Source organism: Ipomoea triloba, chromosome 14 (assembly GCF_003576645.1).
Source record: "Ipomoea triloba cultivar NCNSP0323 chromosome 14, ASM357664v1".
In the NCBI taxonomy this organism is placed as follows: domain Eukaryota; kingdom Viridiplantae; phylum Streptophyta; class Magnoliopsida; order Solanales; family Convolvulaceae; genus Ipomoea; species Ipomoea triloba.
In genome coordinates this window covers 8,422,529-8,442,024 of record NC_044929.1, presented here as the reverse complement: position 1 = coordinate 8,442,024, position 19,496 = coordinate 8,422,529, and the positions used below count along the sequence as shown (strand labels likewise).

Here is a 19,496-nt window from a genome sequence, read left to right as displayed (position 1 = left end):
GCCTTCCTTTGCCATAATTAGATAGAGGTCAAGGCATTTTCCGAGCTTTTATCAATAACATGGTCGGAGAAGAGTTAACCTGGATCTATGGAAAATAGGCGTACACCTTCGGTCAACATGCTATGCAACAGGAAATCCACACCGCCCTTACTAAGTTATTGGACGACAAGGACCTGGTGACCATTATGGAAATCATGCTAGATGACGTACCCGATCATGGCCCCATGCCTTATGCTGATCCCCAAACTTCAGCCGAGCCTCCCGCCCCGGAAAAGGTTGCAGCTTCCAATAAAGCGACCGACCGTCACGAGTGATTTTATTTTAGTAATAACTTTTTGTTGTTCTTGTCCAAGCGACTTCTCCAGGAGCTCGGCCCTGGTTTTGTGCCGAGCTTAACTACTTTAGGTTCTTGTGTATGTATAACCGTTTTTCGTTCGTTTTTTTTCTCACCCATTCTCGATCATTCTCATATTCGCATATTATAACATCAACTTGATTAGCACCCATGTAACTTGGTTTGCACTTGCACCCATGTAACTTGGTTTGCACTTACACCCATGTAACTTGGTTTGCACTTGCACCCATGTATCAGGTATCAAGCCCATAGTGGGACACCACGATCGGCGAACTTACATTGATATAGACGATTAAGGAGATCGAAACTGATCCGAGGGATCAGGCATAAGGCCCATGGTCTTTCACCTCGATTGAGAGATTAGAACTTATCCAGGGGATCAGGTATTAGACCCATGGTCGGGCACCTCGATCGCGAAATCGAAACTAATCCAAGGGATCAAGTATTAGGCCCATAGTCGGGCACCTCGATCGCGATATCAGAACTAATATAAGGGATCATGTATTAGGCCCATGGTCGAGCACCTCGATCGAGAGGTTAGAATTGATCCAAGGGAATAGGTATTAGGCCCATGGTCGAACACCTCGATCGAGAGATCAGAACTGATATAGGGGATCAGGTATTAGGCTTATGGTCAGGCATTTCGATGGCGAGATCGGAACTTATCCAAGGGATTAGGTATTAGGCCCATGGTCGGGCACCTCAATTACGAGATCGAAACTGATCCAAGGGATCAGGTATTAGGCCCATGGTCGGGTACCTCGATCGAGAGATTAGAACTGATCCAGGGGATTAGGTATTAGGCCCATGGTCGAGCACCTCGATCGACAAACCGGGACGATCCAAGGGATCACGAGTAAGAGAATCATTAAGAACAGTTATCAACATAGTCTTAGGATGTGAAAATCATTATATGCATAGAAATGTCTAGTTCTAATGATAAAATAAGACCAGATTCTCAAAATTCCAGATTTGATCTACCGGTTTCCCTGTAGTTGTTTTCAACTTGTATGTGCTAGGGTGAACTACTGCAGCAATTACATAAGGTCATTCGTAGCTTTGAGATAGCTTCCCGTTGTCTAAAGGTCGGTTGACTTCACGTTTTCAGAGGACAAAGTCTCCGACCAAGAAATATCGCGGACGGACCCTAGAATTGTGATATGTTTTGACCTTCTGCTGGTATTTTGCCATTCTTCGGGCGGCTAACTGCCGTCGTTCCTCTATACAATCCAAGTCGGTGATTAAGAGATATTCATTCTCATTTTCTCTGAAAGCCTTCTTGCGTGTAGTCGAGATCCATGCCTAAATAGGCAGTCTTGCCTCGGCTCCATAGACTAGCACAAATGGGGTCTCTTTTGTAGTTTCCCTAAGAGTAGTACGGTACATCCACATGATGTACGGTAGCTCTTCTGCCCAACTTCGTTCAGCTGAATCTAATTTCCTTTTTAGCCCTTCAAGAATAGTTCGCTTTGCATTCTGGACCTAACCATTCCCTTGTGGATACACCACTAAGGCCCGCATTGATCGGGTTCCAATTGTTGGTAAGAAATTTTGAAAAGATTTGCTTTCAAATTGTCAACCATTATTAGTGATAAGTTGAATGGGAACTCCGAAGCGCGAGATCACATTTCGCCATAAGAAACATTCACATTGTTGAGCCACGATCGTGGCCAATGATTCTACCTCCACCCATTTTGAAAAGTGATCAATTGTGACGATGATGAACTTTTTCCTCCTAGGGAGCTCGGGGGATGGTCCCACAATATCTACCCCCACCGTGCAAAGGAATTGCCAAACTTACTGGCTTGTAAAAGGTGGTCGGTCGTCCTAGAAGTTTTGCAAAGACCTAATATGACTCGCATTTCTTTGCTAGTTCCTTTCAATCGAGCTAGATGGATGGCCAGTAGTACCCAACCAGCATGATCCGTCGAGCTAAGGAATGACAACCTTGATGGGCCAAGCATATGTAGAGTAAAACTCGGTCATCACTAAATTTGCTTCGAATTGATTGAGACATCGCATCAATGGTCCTCCGTATGACTGGCGATATAAGCGACCATCTACTATTTGAAATCATAGAGCTCTTAGCTTGGCCTTTCTTGCTCTATCGGTATCATCCGGGAGGTTACCAGTCTACAAGTATGTTGTGAGATCTGTTATCCAATGGTCTTCTTCTTTCAATTATTGTATTGGTAAAGCATCAACAACATCATCCCTTGTAAGAGTCGAGCAATTTTCGAAATATGTTTGGGAGCCTCATGCACAAGTTTGGACAAGATATCAGCGTCGGTGTTTTCAGCTCGGGCAGCATGTTCCACCGTGTACGCTTGAAAGGCATTCAAACTATTCACTGCTAGATCCCGGTATTGTGTCAACCGATCACCTTTGATTTCAAAATTTCCTAAGACCTGCCCGACCGCTAATGTAGAGTTTATGTGAATCCTGATTGATGTCACCCCGAGGGCCTTTGCATGGTTGATGCCGGCCAAAAAAGCTTCGTATTCGGCCTCATTGTTCATTGGAGAGAACTGGAAAATGAGTGCATAATAAAGCTTGAATCCTTCGGGACTAGTGATAACGATTCCCCCTCCTGAGCCTTTTTGCTACTTCAACCGGCGATAACAATCTCCTAGATAAGATCTTCAGGGTTGACCCGAGGTGTCTTCTCGATGTCTCACGCGGTGCATTCAACCAAAAAGTCTGCTAGAGCTTTTCCTTTAATTGCTGGTCTTGGCTTGAACTCCAATGGGCTGATCTGTGAGTACCCTGACCGTTGTCACCTGGAATTATGGGGTGAGCTTTTTGGTCGCCGTGAACAAGGCAAATACTACCTTCTCGATTCGAGAATAACGGGGCTCGGGTCCTTGGAGGGCATGTCTAACATACTAAACTGGGTGCTGGACATTATCATTGTCAGTCCGACAAAGTACAACACTAACTGCTCTATTTGCGACCGCTAGGTAAACATCTAACGTCTCTCTGGGTTCCAGCTTCAAGAGGACAATGGGAAACATAAAGTATTCCTTAAGGCCTTCGAATGCCTTTTGACATTCGTCATCCCATACAGAGCTATTGACCTTCTTGAGAGTTTTAAACAAGGGCAATGCCCGTCAGCTAACTTAGACAAGAACCTACTGAGCACAGCTAATCGACCCATTAGTTGCTGCACCTCCCGGACAGTCGTTGGTGGTTGCATATTCAAAATCATCTTTACTTTGGTCGGGTTAGGTTCTATGCCGCACTTAGTCATCATGAATCTCGAGATTCTCCCAATCTGAACTGCGAACGTGCATTTGTTGGGGTTCAATCTCATCTTATAGCGACACATCATGTCGAAGCAGGCACATAAATCCCAAGCATGATCTACCTTAGTTTTACTTTTGACAAGCATATCGTCAACGTAAGCTTCCATGGTCTTCCCAAGTAGTCCTTGGAACATGCAATTGATCATTCGCTGATACGTTGTGCCGATATTTCTCAAGCTAACAGGCATCACCTGGTAGCAAAAGAGACCATTCGGGGTAACGAATGTGGTCTTGCTTTCGTCTTCGACCGCCATCATGATTTGGTGGTATCCCTTAAACGTATCCATAAAACTCATGAGTTCGGCTTCCGCAGTTTCGTCCATCATCTGATGTATGCTTGGGAGAGGATAGAGATCAAGGGGACATGCTCTATTTAAGTTAGTGTAATCCACACACATTTGTGAAGCCCCTGGGGTTTAGGAACCAACACAACATTAGCTACCCAATCTGGGTACAAGGCTGGTCTAATGTGCCCGATCTTAGAAAGTGCCTTAACCTATTAACACACAAATTTCCTTCGGTCTGTTGAAAGGTGCCTCTGTTTTTGCTTGACTGGTTTGGTGGTCGGGTTAACTACTAGTCGATGACAAATGACACTCCGATCAATTCCGGGCATATCTCGCAGTGTCCATGCGAAAATGCCCTTGTATTCCCTTGGGATTTCAATAATCGATGACCTCAACTCTAGAGTCAAGGAGGTTCCTATTCAGACAATCTTTTCTGGATGTGGCTCGTCTAGGACTACTTCCTCGATTCCTTCGGATGGCTCAGGTTGTTCTTTCTTCTCCTCATCCCTACGTTTTGAGATGGTATTAGCTCGAGATGTGCTAGTGTCTTGTTTTTGCACCGCTTTAACATAGCAACATCAAGCAGATCGCACATCTCCTCAAACAACACCAATTCCTTTCGGGGTTTGAAATTTCATACAAAGGTGCGACATTGATATGACCACATCGAGTTGGGTAATTCTGGTCTCCCCAATATGTCATTATGTACACAGGCTAGATTTACGACCACAAATTCCATGTTAACCTTCAAGACTCGAGGGTACATCCCTACCTCCACGGGCAACCGCATGTTTCCTTCCTGTTGTATCATATCTCCTGTAAATCTGGATAATGGGGTTCGAACCGGCGTTATCGAGGGGGGGTCAAGTTTCAGCTTCATAAACACGTTGGAGTACAAAACATTGACGCTACTCCCTGTGTCGATCATCACACGCTGGTCGGGGTCATGCCTACAATGACGACAAGGACCTCAGAATTATGGTCGGGGTCACTCGGTTGGTCGTCTACAGTGAACGTTATAGGTTCCATTCTTAGCCGCTTTTCAGATTGATCTAAGTCAATGACGCCCACATGCAACTCTCGAGACCACTGTCGTCGTTTCTCAGCAGCATCACCACCTTCGGGACCTCCAAAGATAACGTGAATGGTTTGTTTTGTACTTGGTCTATGGGCGGTTCATCTTGATCAGGGTCTTTACTTTTTTTTTTTTAATCTCTTTCTGACTTTCTAAAGATTTTCCTCCATGAACGCTTACCCTTTCCTTTTTGGGCGAATTGGGATAACTCGCTCAATCGTAGAATGTCTTCAATTACGCTCTTTAGATTGGTATAATCTTCAGTGTCATGACCTTTGCTTCGTTGATATGCACAATATTTGGATTTGTCATCCCCATCTCAGCTCTGTTCAAGCAAATGAGGTTGTAAGATTGGACATAGTCTAAGAGTTCTACAACTGGTCCGGTTAAGGGAGTAATGGACGGGAGCCTATCTCGACCAGACCCCTCTCTCCCCCATTTTTGACGATCGTTAGGCCGACGATAATTCTTACTTGGACACGTTTCTTATCGCTGCTTCGCCGCATTTGCCTCCCCCGCATTGGCGTCGTCAACCACTCGCATAAGTGCCTCCTGATACGTTAAAGGGGGTCTAAAGATGAAATCTTGATACAAGGCTCCTACTCTTATGGATGAGTGGAGTACATTTATGGCAGTTCGATCGTCCATTGGCTCAACCTCTCCGACCGCGTTCTTCCATTTTGCTAAGAAGCCCGTCAAATTCTCCCCATCCTTCTGCTTGGTGACCTCAAGATACGTGAAATGTCGTCTGACAACCTTAGAAGTCGTGAATAGCTATATGAATCTTCGAGCTAATTCAACAAAACAATCTGTGGATCTTGGTTCTAAGGTTTTAAACCATTCAGTTGCTCGACCTTCTAAGGTAGAGTAAAAAGCTCTGGAAATGACTGTGTCCGAGACGCCCATCATTAACATGTTTCTGTAGTAAGAGTTGATGTGTTCCTCTGGTCAATTGTACTATTATACCCTTTGTTTTTTGGGACTCGAAGGTATATCGGGTAGTGATGGTCCATGATTTCATCAGTGAAAGGTGTCGTTAACAAAGATGGTGCAATGTCACTCAACGGGGGTTCTGTTCGTCCAACGATTGAATTCTCTCCGACCCTAATCAAGGATCCTACTAGGCAACTCTCCCTGTGCTCTTCCAGCATAGGCCTTGTGCCTTTGTAGTTGGGAAGTGCTACTCTCTCTAAAGTCTCCTGTATGGCTAGCGATAGGTCGGTCAACTGACAGCCTTCCTTCCTCCCGCACACCAAGTCGATCACGCAAAGATGGACATAGACGTTCAAACGCGCTCCTTCTCGGGGGTGAATCAACCTCCGACCCTTCCACTGATCCCAATCTATTTCGAATAGGTCGACGTGACTGTATCGACTGATCTTGCGGAACAGATGGTACCCTCTTCTTGGACTGTACACAACGGAGCTCTGGCTCACTCATAGTAAAATCTCTCGTCAGAGGAATGGTAGAGGCATTTGGGACGGGTATATATGTTTGTTGTGGATACATGGTGGGGCCCAGTTGAAATGGGTAAGGTGGGGGTGTGTAGTATTGAGGAGTGTGCTGCTGTCACCAATGATAGTTCGGGTCGGGAGCCCCTACATTGGGTTGACCACATAGAGGTATGGCATTGGCGTTGGTCCAGGCTGTACATTGGTACCTCGTGGATGATATTGACCGGGTCTTGCGCGACTTCATCAGGACCGTTTTTTGATCCCAAGCGAGCATTCAAATGAGATCGTAAATCTTCGCTCTCAGCAGTTGGATCATTATGGAATCCTAAGTCCTATGTTTCAGGCTATGCGAAGAAGTCCATATAAGGATACATGTTGCTGATGGTTGGTGAGGACTAGCTCTTCCGTTCGAGAACTCACAGACTGTGTAAAAAATGATAGTGTTAATACAGACCCGAATACAGACTTCTATACGGTTGGAAATACAAAGGATATACAAATAGCTCTCAAGTAATCCGGAAGTTTATTAGAGATAAATGGTCGGATTGTAGTAGAGTGTCCAAGGTGAATCGGTCAAAAAGTCCCCTTCTTATATTAAATGCGGGTATTTATATAGTAGGTGAAGGAACAAGTTCCGTGCGCCCGATATGTTGTGCACGTGGAAGACATGCACCAATGTATTTTATTCTGCGTTGCGGTCGTACACATGGCACGAGATCCCTGTATATTCTCAAGAAGTGAGTGCATTCAAGCTTGAAGGCATTTAGATTGGTCCGAGCTTATGCTTCGTGGGGCAGATTGAGGTATTATGGAGATTAAGGTTCCTGGGAAGGTCGGCCTCTAAATATGATCGGGAAAACTATCGGGGTCGGCTCAATAGAAAGAGGAGGAAATACTAGTCTGTAGGATTTAGGTTTACCAACCATAATTGACCTAACTGACCGTATACACGGGATTCGAGGGGTATTTTCCATCTGAAACAATTACAGTTTAAAAAAAAAACAAGTTTAACTTTCCGCCAACGTTTCTAAATAAAATGGTGGCGGAAAGTAAATTACAAAAAAAATAATAAAAAAGAATGGTTTAATATTTCGCCACCGTTTCTACAAGAAACAATGACGGAATGTTATTTATTAAAAAATAAAAGTAAATATTATATAATATGCTAATCCCCCCAAATTTGATCTGTAGATCTCACGTCGCAGCCACACCCCCACCTTAAATCCAAACCCGTAGCCGCAACCACCATTACCGTCGCAGCCACCACACCAGCTAGCGTCGCAAACTGATCTGCTCGCACTAGGCCAAGCATCGCCGCACCATCCATCGTCTTAGCCTCTGCAATCGCGCGCCACCACTCCAGTTAACGTCTTTGCCTCAGCCAGCGTCGTCGCAGCCAGCGTCATCGTGTTAGATCCGGCTATCTGCAGGTTGGTTTTTTTTTATTTTTTATTTTTTATTTATTTTTGATTAATAATATATTTTTGTTTTATTAATATTGATTAATTTGATATTTTATATATGATTTTAGAAATTTCGAATTTATATTAATTTGTTGTTAATTTTTATTTTATACATTATTATGTAAAAGAATATGAATTTTGATTTATATATGTTCTATATTAATTTGTATATGTGAATATTTTTATTTATATATTAATATTTATTAAATTGAAAATATAATCCATAAAAATAATAATAAGCCTCTAATGGGTTGTGCAAGTATATTTTTTTAGGATTGTTTGCATATTGAAGAATTCAGCAACTTTGGTTGAGTCATTATTCACTCTACTCTCACTGCTAAAGTTACAGAGGTATTAATTAGAACTTCTAAGCACTCACTGCTGGAAAATTGAATATTTCCGTCCACTTTTTCAACCAACCAAAAAAGTGGACGGTAAATTAGATTTTTTTAAAAAATTATTGACCACCCTATTTGTTGGTCGGAATGTGGTCAATATTTCCGACCACTCTCAATGGTGGTCGGAAATGTTATGACCATTATTTTTTAATTTGTCGGCTTTGACGATTTCCAAAGATTTTATATATATATATATATATATATATAGTACCTGCATCTTTCCTCTAGACAAATCTTCAAACTCTTTTTTACCTTTTGGCTTTGAACTTTACTACAAACTCCGATCTTTATATCACCCACAAAAACATTCAAATCTTCAAACTCACATTATTTTATACTCTGTGGATCTCTACCTTGGATCTGTGGAATTCCCACCTTGCTCTACATCTATAAGGTACAATGCAGAACCATTTGCTTTTGTAAACCATCTCTAGTGGAAAACTGTTGCTTTGGATATGTTGGTTTTGTTTCCTCCTTTGCCATTTGCTTGCACTGACCGCTGCACTCATAATGCAAAACCATTTTCACCTGCCAGTAGCTTATTATTGTAATCTATAGATCCCAGTGAGTGAGTTTAGTTTTCATTGATCTGACAAATCCATTTTGATTTTGTATATTTGATATAAATGATATAAATGAATCCATTTTCACTTGTCAGTAGATCCCAGTAAATAACATACGCAATTTTGGATACAATGTACCCTTCATTTCTCTTGGAGATGGAGACGCAATCTTGGATACAATACGGCAGTGAAGATGAGAAATCCATTTTCACCTGCTAGTATTCGAGATGTGGCTGAGTCCCACCTGCCGTCAATAACAAACGGCACCCTCATAACAAACAAGATTTCAAGTTAGAGTGCCAGACATCTCCTGCTTTAAGCTTAGCATTTTGTGAGCTCACCAGTAAGCTCTCTCTCTTTCTCTTTAATTTCCCCAATTGCTCCAAATCGCTAACTCTATTGTATGTATTTTCATTTTACATTGAAAATTGGGTAAGGATATTGATAAGAATTCAAGATTGCTCTGTTTTCATTCACAAATAGAATTTAGAAAATAAAAGATTAATTTGTTTGAATGGAAAAAAGATTAATTTTTAAATATTTTTTTTGACTTTCTCCAAACGGTAGCTTCCCCATACATTAATTTTTAAAAGATTATTTTTAAAATGGAAAGCCAAACATATGAAACCATAGATTACAATAGAAAGCATAAGATTTAAAAGATTAATTTTTAAATAGAAAGTAGACATTCATTCCACCCAATTTGACCCTGCATATATACAATACATTATTACAATTCCTATTTGTGACATATATACAGTACCCATACTAGTTTAAATATTAAAATAGCAACATATGAAATAATGAGAACATAGAAATAATAAAGTTTTATATAAACAATTGAAAATATTATTTAGTATAATTTTATTATTTACACAATTTGAGAATATTCAAATTTTAAAATATGATAAATAACTTTGTTAATTATTTAACAAATTAATGTTTGCTTTGGTATAAAATTAATGTTTATTATTCTATATCTATTGTTTCAGTTTGATACCTGTTAAGGAATTGAAGGGAGAAAAAATTCTTAAACTGTTATTTTTCATGTTAACTAATACATCTCTATTTATACACATGAGTGAAAGACAATTCTGCACTAAAAAGTCTAAAAGAAACTGCTGCCTAACAAACCAAATAAGGCTGCTGCCTAACATGTTGTTGACTGACAAATGGTGCTGCCTAACATTGCACTAACATAATAATAAAACATAAATAAGGCTGCTGGTCTGCTGCCTAAACGGCTGCTGGTCTGCTGTCCAAAATATGAAATATTTCAACAATACCCAACTGAAAATAGTTATTTTATATGGCTAATATACCAGAACATCGCAAATGGATGTACAACCGATTGAAAATACACTCATGATGATGAATATCAAGACAACGTTTAACATATCACAACAGGTAATGGATAAGATATTTGACTATAATAATCATATCATGGGTCTTGAAAATCGAGTTCCCTCTAGGTATTACGATTCAAAGAAATTGCTTACAAAACTTGGTCTTGGTTATGAGAAAATTGATTGTTCTGTGAACAGTTATATGTCGTACTATAAGTCCAATATCAATGACAAACACTGTAAGTTCTGTGGGGCTAGGTTTAAACCACAACCATCTGGTTCATCTCATGGAAAAGAAGTGCCATATAAAAGGATGCATTACTTGCCCATCATCCTTAGATTGCATCGTTTGTATGCATCACCCAATTATGCTTCACACATGTGATGGCATTATGAAAATCGTCGCGAGAGTGGTTTAATGCGCCATCCTTCAGATGGTGAATCATGGAAACACTTTGATAGTAAATACCCTGATTTCGCATCAGAACCTCGAAATGTCAGGCTGGGTTTGTGTGCTGATGGGTTTTCTCCTTTTGGTTCTAATGCAAAACCATATTCTTGTTGGCCGGTTATGGTTGTTCCGTATAATCTTCCACCTTTAATGTGCATGACTACACTGTACACATTTTTAACATGTATTATCCCTAGGAAGCATAACCCGAAAACCAATATTGATGTGTACTTGTAGCCTTTAAGCGATGAGTTTCAATTGTTATGAGAAACAGGTGTGTTAACTTATGATGTGTCACTCAAACAGAATTTTATGCAAACAGAATTTTATGATGCGTGCTGCATTGATGTGGACCATCAATGACTTTCCTGCATAAAGTATGTTATCTGGATAGCATATTGTCTTCACCACTCTAAATCCTTTTATTTGAAGAATGGTCATAAAACATGTTGGTTTGATTGTCATCGCCAATTTCTTCCCATGAGTCACTCATGGAGGAAAAATCAAGATGCTTTTGTAAAATGACGAGTAGAGAAATCAAGACCGCTACAATTTTTGATAGGAGATGAGTTGTTTAATTGTGTCAAACAAATCCCAAAGATTACCGATGGCCCAATTGGTTGCATTGATGGGTTTGGACAGTTACACAATGGGAAGAAAAAAGTATATTTTTGGATTTGCCTTATTGGAAGAATAACTTGCTCCGTCACAATCTAGATGTGATTCATATAGAGAAGAATGTGTATGACAATATATTTCACACAATTATGGATGTCAAAGGCACACCAAAAAATAAAGACGCACCCACTATGCGTCTAGATATGAAAGATGTGTGTAATAGGCCACAACTAGAGTTGGTGGAACAGAATGGATGTTTTCTTATGCCCAAAGCAAGTTACATTTTGCAGAAAAATAATCAGTTGGCTTTTTATGATTGGTTACAGACTTTGAAACTTCTTGATGGATTTTCTTCTAATTTAGCTACATGTGTTGATTCTACATCATCTAAATTAATTGGGATGAAAAGTCATGACTGTCATATTTTTATGCAGTTTTTGTTAACAATTGCCTTCATGTTTTTACCAAGTTGTCATTGGAAGCCTTTAGCCGAGTTAAGTGTATTCTTTCGTAATCTTTGCTCAACCTCCCTCCGGCTAGACAAAATATGTGAAATGGAAGATTCCATTGTTCTTACCTTGTGTAAGTTAGAGCGTATTTTCCCCCCGGCAATGTTTGATTGCATGGAACACTTGCCTATTCATCTTCCCTGTGAAGCACGCTTAGGTGGGCTGGTATAGTATCGTTGGATGTATCAATTTGAAAGAATCCTTAACCACTTGAAGGCCAAAATTAAGAATAAGAGATATGTTGAGGGGTCAATTGTAGATGCATATATACTTGAGGAAACAACACATTTTTGCATCATTTTATTTTGATGATCATGTTCAATGCATAAGGACAAGAATAGGTCGAAATCTAAATGATGGCAGAATTGACCCAAATGTGCCTATTACTTTGTCAATTTTTAATCGACCAGGCCGACCAATGGGGGCTCGAAAGACAAGATACCTAAGTGCAGACGAACGCTTCGTAGCTCATCAATATGTCTTACTAAATTGTGAGGAGGTTCAACCTATTTTAAGGTATGTTGCATAAGTTTGCTTCAAAAAGTAAATGTTGTTATCTAATATTATTGTTTGATTGTAGGATGTACGAGAGAGGTTTACGTCATTACAATCCTAGTGTAACTAATGAGCAAGTTGATTGTGGAGTTGAAAGAAATTTTGCAAAATGGTTTAAAGATTACGTAAGAATTTATATCAATTGTCATTCTTTAATCATTAGTATAAATTCATATATTGTACTCTTGCTTACTTGTTTACTAACTATTAGGTGTACAATCCATTGAATAATGTGCATACCCAATGTCTGATTGATTTGGCAAATGGCCCTTTAATGGAAGTTAGCATGTACAGTAGGTATGTCGTTAACGGTTTCAAGTTTCAAACCGAAGCACAATGTCTTAGAAAGTCAACTTCAAACTATGGGGTATCAATTAAGGAAACAAGTTTGGCACAACTTGGATCATACTTTTTTTGGCACATTACAAGAGGTTATTGAGGTTGAGTACCCTAATATTCCGATTAAAAAGGTTGTCTTATTTAAGTGTGAGTGGTTTGACCCAACACCCACTACTGGGGTGCGATTCAATTCTGGATATGGTATCATTGAAGTGCAATGCAATAGACGGTATAACAAGTTTGATCCTTTTATCATTGCACAAAGTGTATCTCAGGTGTGTTACATTCCATACCCATAAGGTATAAGGGAGAAAGTAAATTGGTTGGTGGTATTGAATGTGCGTCCTAGAGGAACTATTGACAAAGCTTATAGTAATAGTCAAATTTATCAGCAAGATGACATGCCTTTGCAAAGATATTGTGAAGTTTCATCTCACGAAGAAGTGACAAACTTAGTGCATGAACCGTTACAGATTGATGAAGTGTAATTACCCCCAGTTAGACAAGAAGATAGTGAAGGGTCTGAAGAAGAATATAATGAAGGGTCTAAAGAAGATAATGAATATTTTGACGAAGATAATGAATATTTTGAGGATGAGGAGGGGGGACATTTTGAGGATGAATAAATAAATTAGTGTTAGTGTGTAAAAAAATAAATAAAGAATAAATTTTCATATAAAAGGTTGTGCGTCCTAGATGACATTGGACTCCAATTTCTCTTGACGACATTTCTCTTGTTGACATTGGACCCCAACCTATCGCACCTCAAGCTAATGCTAAAACTACGGAGTTAGTGATCTCCATCCTCAACCGATTTGTACACTAATAGACTGATCTCCATCCTCAACCGAGTCATCGCCATCTTCAAGCTAAAGCTATGGAGTCACGCATCGACATCCTCAACCAAAAGGTATCACCATTTTAGTCTCTGTTTAGGGATTAAGGCTTAGAAATTAAGAAATATATAATACTCTTATTGTTGTTAGATATATTGATTATGTATTTCTTATCTGGAGGTTTGCTGAAAACAACGACTATAGATCTACCCAGCTCAAGCTCCAAGTGATATTAGGAAGAGCAATAGTTCGTTGAAATGCCTCAAAAGAGCAGTAGTTCGTTGAAGTGCTCCAAGTGAAATCAACGATAGTGTAGAGAAAATTTGAGTGTGTTTGGTACTGGTAAAATTTGACTCAGAAGTACTAAGATTATTATAATTTAAGTGTGGTTGGTTTTTATGATCTGTTCAAACTTAATTAGTAGTGGCCTGCATGGACTTTAATTTATTGCATGCTTTTAGGATACGATGGAAGGCAAATTCATGATTAGGAGATTAATCAGTGCCTTTCTGCATTAATAGAGTAGTAGAACTAGGCTTGGTACTTGGGACACAACCTGTTCAAAATTTTAGTAATTGCATTTAGATTGCTAAGCCATTCAACTAGGACATATCTTCTCCTTATGCTTGATTCTGATGGAGTAAAGAGGCAAACTGAGTTGGAAAAATGAAGCTGAGAAATTAAATTAAAAAGTAACAGAGTAAATCAAGCAATGCCAAAATGGTATTCTCCAGCAAGTTCTAGAACTTGCACTTTAGTAGCTCGATGATTATTTCACCAATTTCATATTTTCTTTGTTGTAATTGGATAAGAGGAATGATCATTTGCTGCTAGACTGTGACTATTTTCTTTACTGTAATTAGATAAGAGTGGTGATCATTTGTTGTTAGGTTGTGACTAGTTAAGTGGTACTGGTAGTTCATTTTTTTTAATGTGTAATCAAGTAGTTTCTGCCCTCATCTATGAAGAATACTCCGTTAGTTTTGGATTTAAGATATGATATGTAGCTCCTATATGGTTTGGTTTGGTTTGGTTTGGTGTTTTGTGTTAGAAGGAATTAGGAGAGCATATTGACGAAAGAGTAAGATAGCTCCAGAACTCTACAAAATTACATAATCATTTGGGAGAAAAGACCCGAAGACTCAATTTTGGATTTTTGAATCTTGCAAATATTAAATCTTTCTTTGTGTATATTTTATTTTTCTTGTTTCTATTAATGTAAGATTTCAAAACTCTTACTGCCTAGTGGCTAAGAAATCAAATCCCTTCAACTTTCAGGGGAAAAAATAGCTACACAAATTTTATTTTTAGCAATCAAAATCAAATCCCTATAGCTTGCTGATGTGTTCCCTTTTGTCATTAACTCATTATGTTTTTAATTAATATAATTTTGTTTCTCATACATAAATTGCACCATGTTTAATATCTATTAGAGGCATAAACATTCTGTGTGTTAGATTACTTACATTGATAATTCTGCAAATTATTAATCTCAATTTGTTCCTTGTTTTGCTGTTACTCTCTTTCTCACTTCTTAGACTGCAAGACCACAGTATAACCAGATCCTTGTAAAGAAACCTGGTGGACCTAATTGGTGGCCATACTAGAACCAAAAGGTGAGGTTTGGTTGAACACTCTCCTTCTATGTAGTTATACAAGCAGTATGAATTCTGCAAGTCGTGTAGGATTTGTTACATGTAAATAATGAGACCATTTCTAGATATGAGGAAAATAGTTCCTGTGGTTCTGAATCTACCCCTATGCTCTATAGTTGTAGATGTAATATTAGAACATCTAAATGAAATTAAATAGTGAGTAGGGATTGCATTTTCCCTTATCTGATGACTGCTTGTAACAACTCAGATTTTTGGAGAGACAATGGCAAAACATGGAAAAACTTCAGTTGATGCTAAGGCTCCTACTACATCAAAACATATGAGAAGAAGAAAGAAGATATCTAAGGTATTATTGTTTCTTAATTATTTGTTGATTAGAGAGTATTTATATTAGTGACTTACATGATTATAAAAACCATGACATATCTCCTATTCGTTCATACTTCATAGCATATTAGCAGTGGAAGTGTGCGGTAGTTTTTGTGTCTTTCTGAACTTGTGATAATGGTTGAATGGTTGGAATGGTGGATTTACAGTGCAGTATTCATGTAGCCAACATACCATTTCCTAAGGGAATAATCCTAGCTATAGTTGGTAGTATAGATTCACGATATTCTAATCTGAGAAGTTTCCTAAGTTAATAAATGCTTTATGTATTTTTATTTTGAAGAAAAGTGTTTTTACACTGCTAGTATGTATGTGGGATTGAGAGAATATCCTTATGTTTTTTGATATATTTATTCCTAGAGAATCAATTATCTCCAAATAAAAAGTTTGTCATATTGAAATATCTGACAGTCTTGTGCTATTATTAATAGCACTGGACATATCAATTTGTTAGCTAGAACTGAATGTTTTGAACTTCAGAATACTAACATTGTTTGCTGCCTGGGTTGCTGATTGTGGCCTACGGTTGCAGGCAGCGACTCTTGTAGCCAACAGATACAAACTCATTGCTTTTGTGGTATTGATGCATCTTAAAATTCTTTTCTTAATTTTTCTATGGTGGAATGTGTGCTTTGTGCACACTTTTGAATACCATGTGCCTTTGGATACTATAAAACTTCAAAAAAAAAAAACAGAGTGAGAATGAGTGAGAGAGAGAGAGAGAGAGAGAGAGAGAATCTGTAATTTGTAATACTGAAATAGTTTGAAATTTATTTTGGCAAAACGGAAAAGCAGCAAAAAAAGATATCTAAGGTACGCTGAATTTGATATTTTCAAAAATATTTTTAGTGCAGAAAACTAAATCATTGAGGTCTTCTATGCAGGGAAGAAAATCTGAAGCTCGAGGTAAAGGAATTGCTCTTCCAGAATCTGTAGATCTGATATTGCAACCTCCATTAGTGGCTAATTTAGAAGAAGCTCATATGCAAATAAGAATGGTACCTACGCCACCGAACATTGTGTGACGAGAGTTACATGATACTGATTCAAAGCGTACAATATCAACTGGAGGCATAAGTAATAGTCATATGGCAGGACCATCAACGAGCAGTTCTGGACAAAGCAGCCACAATAAGACCTTTATTCATCCTATTGGCAATACAGCGTGAGTACTTTTTCAAGTATTGGTGTGTTAGTAGTTTAAAAATATCGTTTATTTTTATTTGTTTCTAAATTTGTAATGCATTGCAGATTCGAACCTTGTAGTGTGCACACAAATATTATGCATTGCATTAAGAGGATATTCCCCGAGGCAGTTAAAACTTTTAAAACTGCTCCTCAACATCTTAAGGATGTTTGGTTTAATGAATTCAAGGTAAAGCATGCTACATTTGGCATAATATTTGAAAATATGGCTGCTAAAAGGCTATTTTTTGTTACAGAAACGGCATGAATGGGATCCTAATGACGAGGATACTGTTTGAATGATATTTGAGAAAAAGGCTGCTAGATTGCTTACTGATGCGTTATGTGAGGTGCGCACAAATTTGGCATCAGGAGATGGAGTACCAGGATGGATATCTGATCCTGTATTGGCCCAATACCAGCTCATACGGAACAACAACAAATTCAAGAAGATAAGTGAGAAGAATAAGCGCAATAGGAATTCAGATTGTGGAGGAATAGGTCCATCATTGCACAGTGCAGGTTCTATCCTATCACTGAACATAGAAGAAGATTGGTAAGATGTATACCATCAATTGATACATCATTTTAATAAACTTTATATTAATAAGTATTCTTTATACTATTGTTGAGTAGAAAGAAAAGCTTGGAAGGGAACCTACTCATACAGAAGTATTCAATGCCACGCGCAAACTTAAACGGGGAGGAAGATATGTATGCCAAAAAGCACAGCAAGTAATTTCCTACCATATGTTTTCATCTACATTTCTTCATCCAGAGTTAAATGAATACTTATCCTTTGTTGATCTCCTACATTTCTTGTTAGTCTGAGCATTTATATATCCAGTACAACATGGAGTTACCCTGAAATCAAATGCAGGGTAAAATAAATGAAAAACTAAAGATATTTTTGTGTGCTTGAAACTAAATGACTCCTATTTGTCATGTAAAGCTACGCTTCGGTAGCACCTGTACTTAGATGCCAAGCTGTGGATATTTATATTTCTTATGTGTTAGAACAATACTGAACTTTTTGTGTTCGGATGGTATATTGGTTTGGCGTTGTGCTGGTCATGTTTGATTGCTGATTTAATGCATGTAAGGTTTAATTTGCTTGGTTGCGATTTCTTGTAGATCTATGGAATGGTTTTCTCTTTTGCGTTCTCAATTTTCTTTTAGCGATAGAAATTTTGTTGACAACTAAAGGAATGGTGTGGGGGAGTTCAAAGACTCAGATTAGTTTTTCTGTTGGAGAATGTTAAAGCAACTAGGGTCTAGTGTTTGGTGACTAATAATTTTAAAGAATTTATTTATATGCAGCTAACACTGGTGAATAAAATCTACAAATATTGTTTGCAATTGTGCTTTACTTATGTAAAATTGTAAATTTAAATTTGGCAATTGCTGCTGTTGAATGTGTTGAGTATTAATTCATCATAGGGGACAATGATATCAAGCAGGTGATTTAGGAATTCGAAAAGGGTATTTAAGAGGAACATTGTTGTAGGTCGACTCTCTGAGGGGCATTTGTAAGAAGGATTCTTTTCTATGATTGATCTATTCCCCCTAATGTTTTCACCTTCCTCCATTGTATTTCTAATGTCTTTGTTTTCATAACAAAGAAATAACTACTTCTACAGACCTTATTGCAATGTAAGCCTTGTATACTGGTTCCCTACTTTAGGATAAAGCTATTTACTGTTTTGATCTCTCAGTAATGTCATCCACCATTCAAACTTTTAGGCCTATAGTCATTTAGCATGTGGTTGAATTGGCAGTGGTGGGCATAGTGTATTGCTTGTAGTCTATGGATCTATTATGAAGTTATTTCTTGTTTTATTTTTTCAGGAAACTGTGACCAACTTGAAGCAAACACAACCTCAAGTGGCAGAATCAGCAATGTGGTTGGAGGCCACTGGTGGTGTGAGGAAACGGAGGTACGTTTTAGGATTTGGGTCGGATACCGCACACTACTTCCCCGACGCTATGATACACAGGAAATCCAATATTGAATCATCAACTTCAATTCACATTCATCTTGTGAAGATCGAATTAAGCAATTAGAGGAGCAAAATCAAGTGATGCAACAGCAGCAACAAGATATGCATGAGGAAAATCGGAGGATCCGTGATATCGTCCAGAAACTAGAAGAAACACTTGCCCACTTTAGTGCAAATCTTGATAGTCTTGATCAAGATCCAAACAAAAATAGCTCCAATGACGATAGACTACCCCCCTCCACCTCCGATGATGATACACTAGCCCCCTCTAGTCAAGATTAGATAGCATATTATTTGAATGATTTGAAAATCTGTTTTGGATGGTGAACATAGCTGCAAACAATAGCTATATTTTTGATAGTGAAGCAACTACTACACTTTGGATTTAAATGATTGACTAATGTTTGATTCTCTTCAATTGTTAATACTGTGGTGTTGAATTTAAAATTGTAGTGTTGAATTTAAAAATATGGTGTTCAAATTTGTATTATTAAAACAGGATTTTCAAGATATTTGACAATCGTACATGCAGTAATATTTTTGTTAGTAAATATTACCGACCACCATGGTGGTCGGTAATTCAAATTTTAATTTTTCTTAGTAAATCTTATCGACCACCGGTGGACGGTAATTCTGACCAATTACCGAACACCAGTTGGTAGGAAATATGCTCTCTTTATCCGACGATGTTCTATCTATATTTCCGACCTCCTTAAAAAGAAGTCGGTAATTCCGACCACCTTGACTAGTGGTC

At 38.4% G+C, this 19,496-nt stretch overlaps 1 protein-coding gene across 10 annotated transcripts; it reads left to right on the top strand.

The window, feature by feature from the left end:
* Positions 1–7,650: 7,650 nt before the first annotated feature.
* On the top strand, positions 7,651–19,182 carry LOC116004565. Of its 10 annotated transcripts, XR_004094822.1 has the most exons (13): positions 7,651–7,906; positions 8,999–9,243; positions 12,235–12,340; positions 12,405–12,504; positions 12,591–13,628; positions 13,735–13,896; positions 15,093–15,170; positions 15,418–15,516; positions 16,442–16,722; positions 16,809–16,932; positions 17,000–17,298; positions 17,379–17,477; positions 18,591–19,182. XR_004094822.1 is itself a non-coding variant. In XM_031244670.1 (3 exons), the coding sequence occupies exons 1-3, from the start codon at positions 12,084–12,086 to the stop codon at positions 15,159–15,161; spliced, it is 426 nt and encodes a 141-aa protein (XP_031100530.1). In that variant the 5' UTR covers positions 9,913–12,083; the 3' UTR covers positions 15,162–15,169. The 10 variants fall into 10 exon arrangements, 1 of the variants encoding a protein (XP_031100530.1); XR_004094819.1 differs by lacking the exon at positions 13,735–13,896; XR_004094820.1 differs by lacking the exon at positions 13,735–13,896 and having other exon boundaries at positions 8,996–9,243.
* Positions 19,183–19,496: the final 314 nt, after the last annotated feature.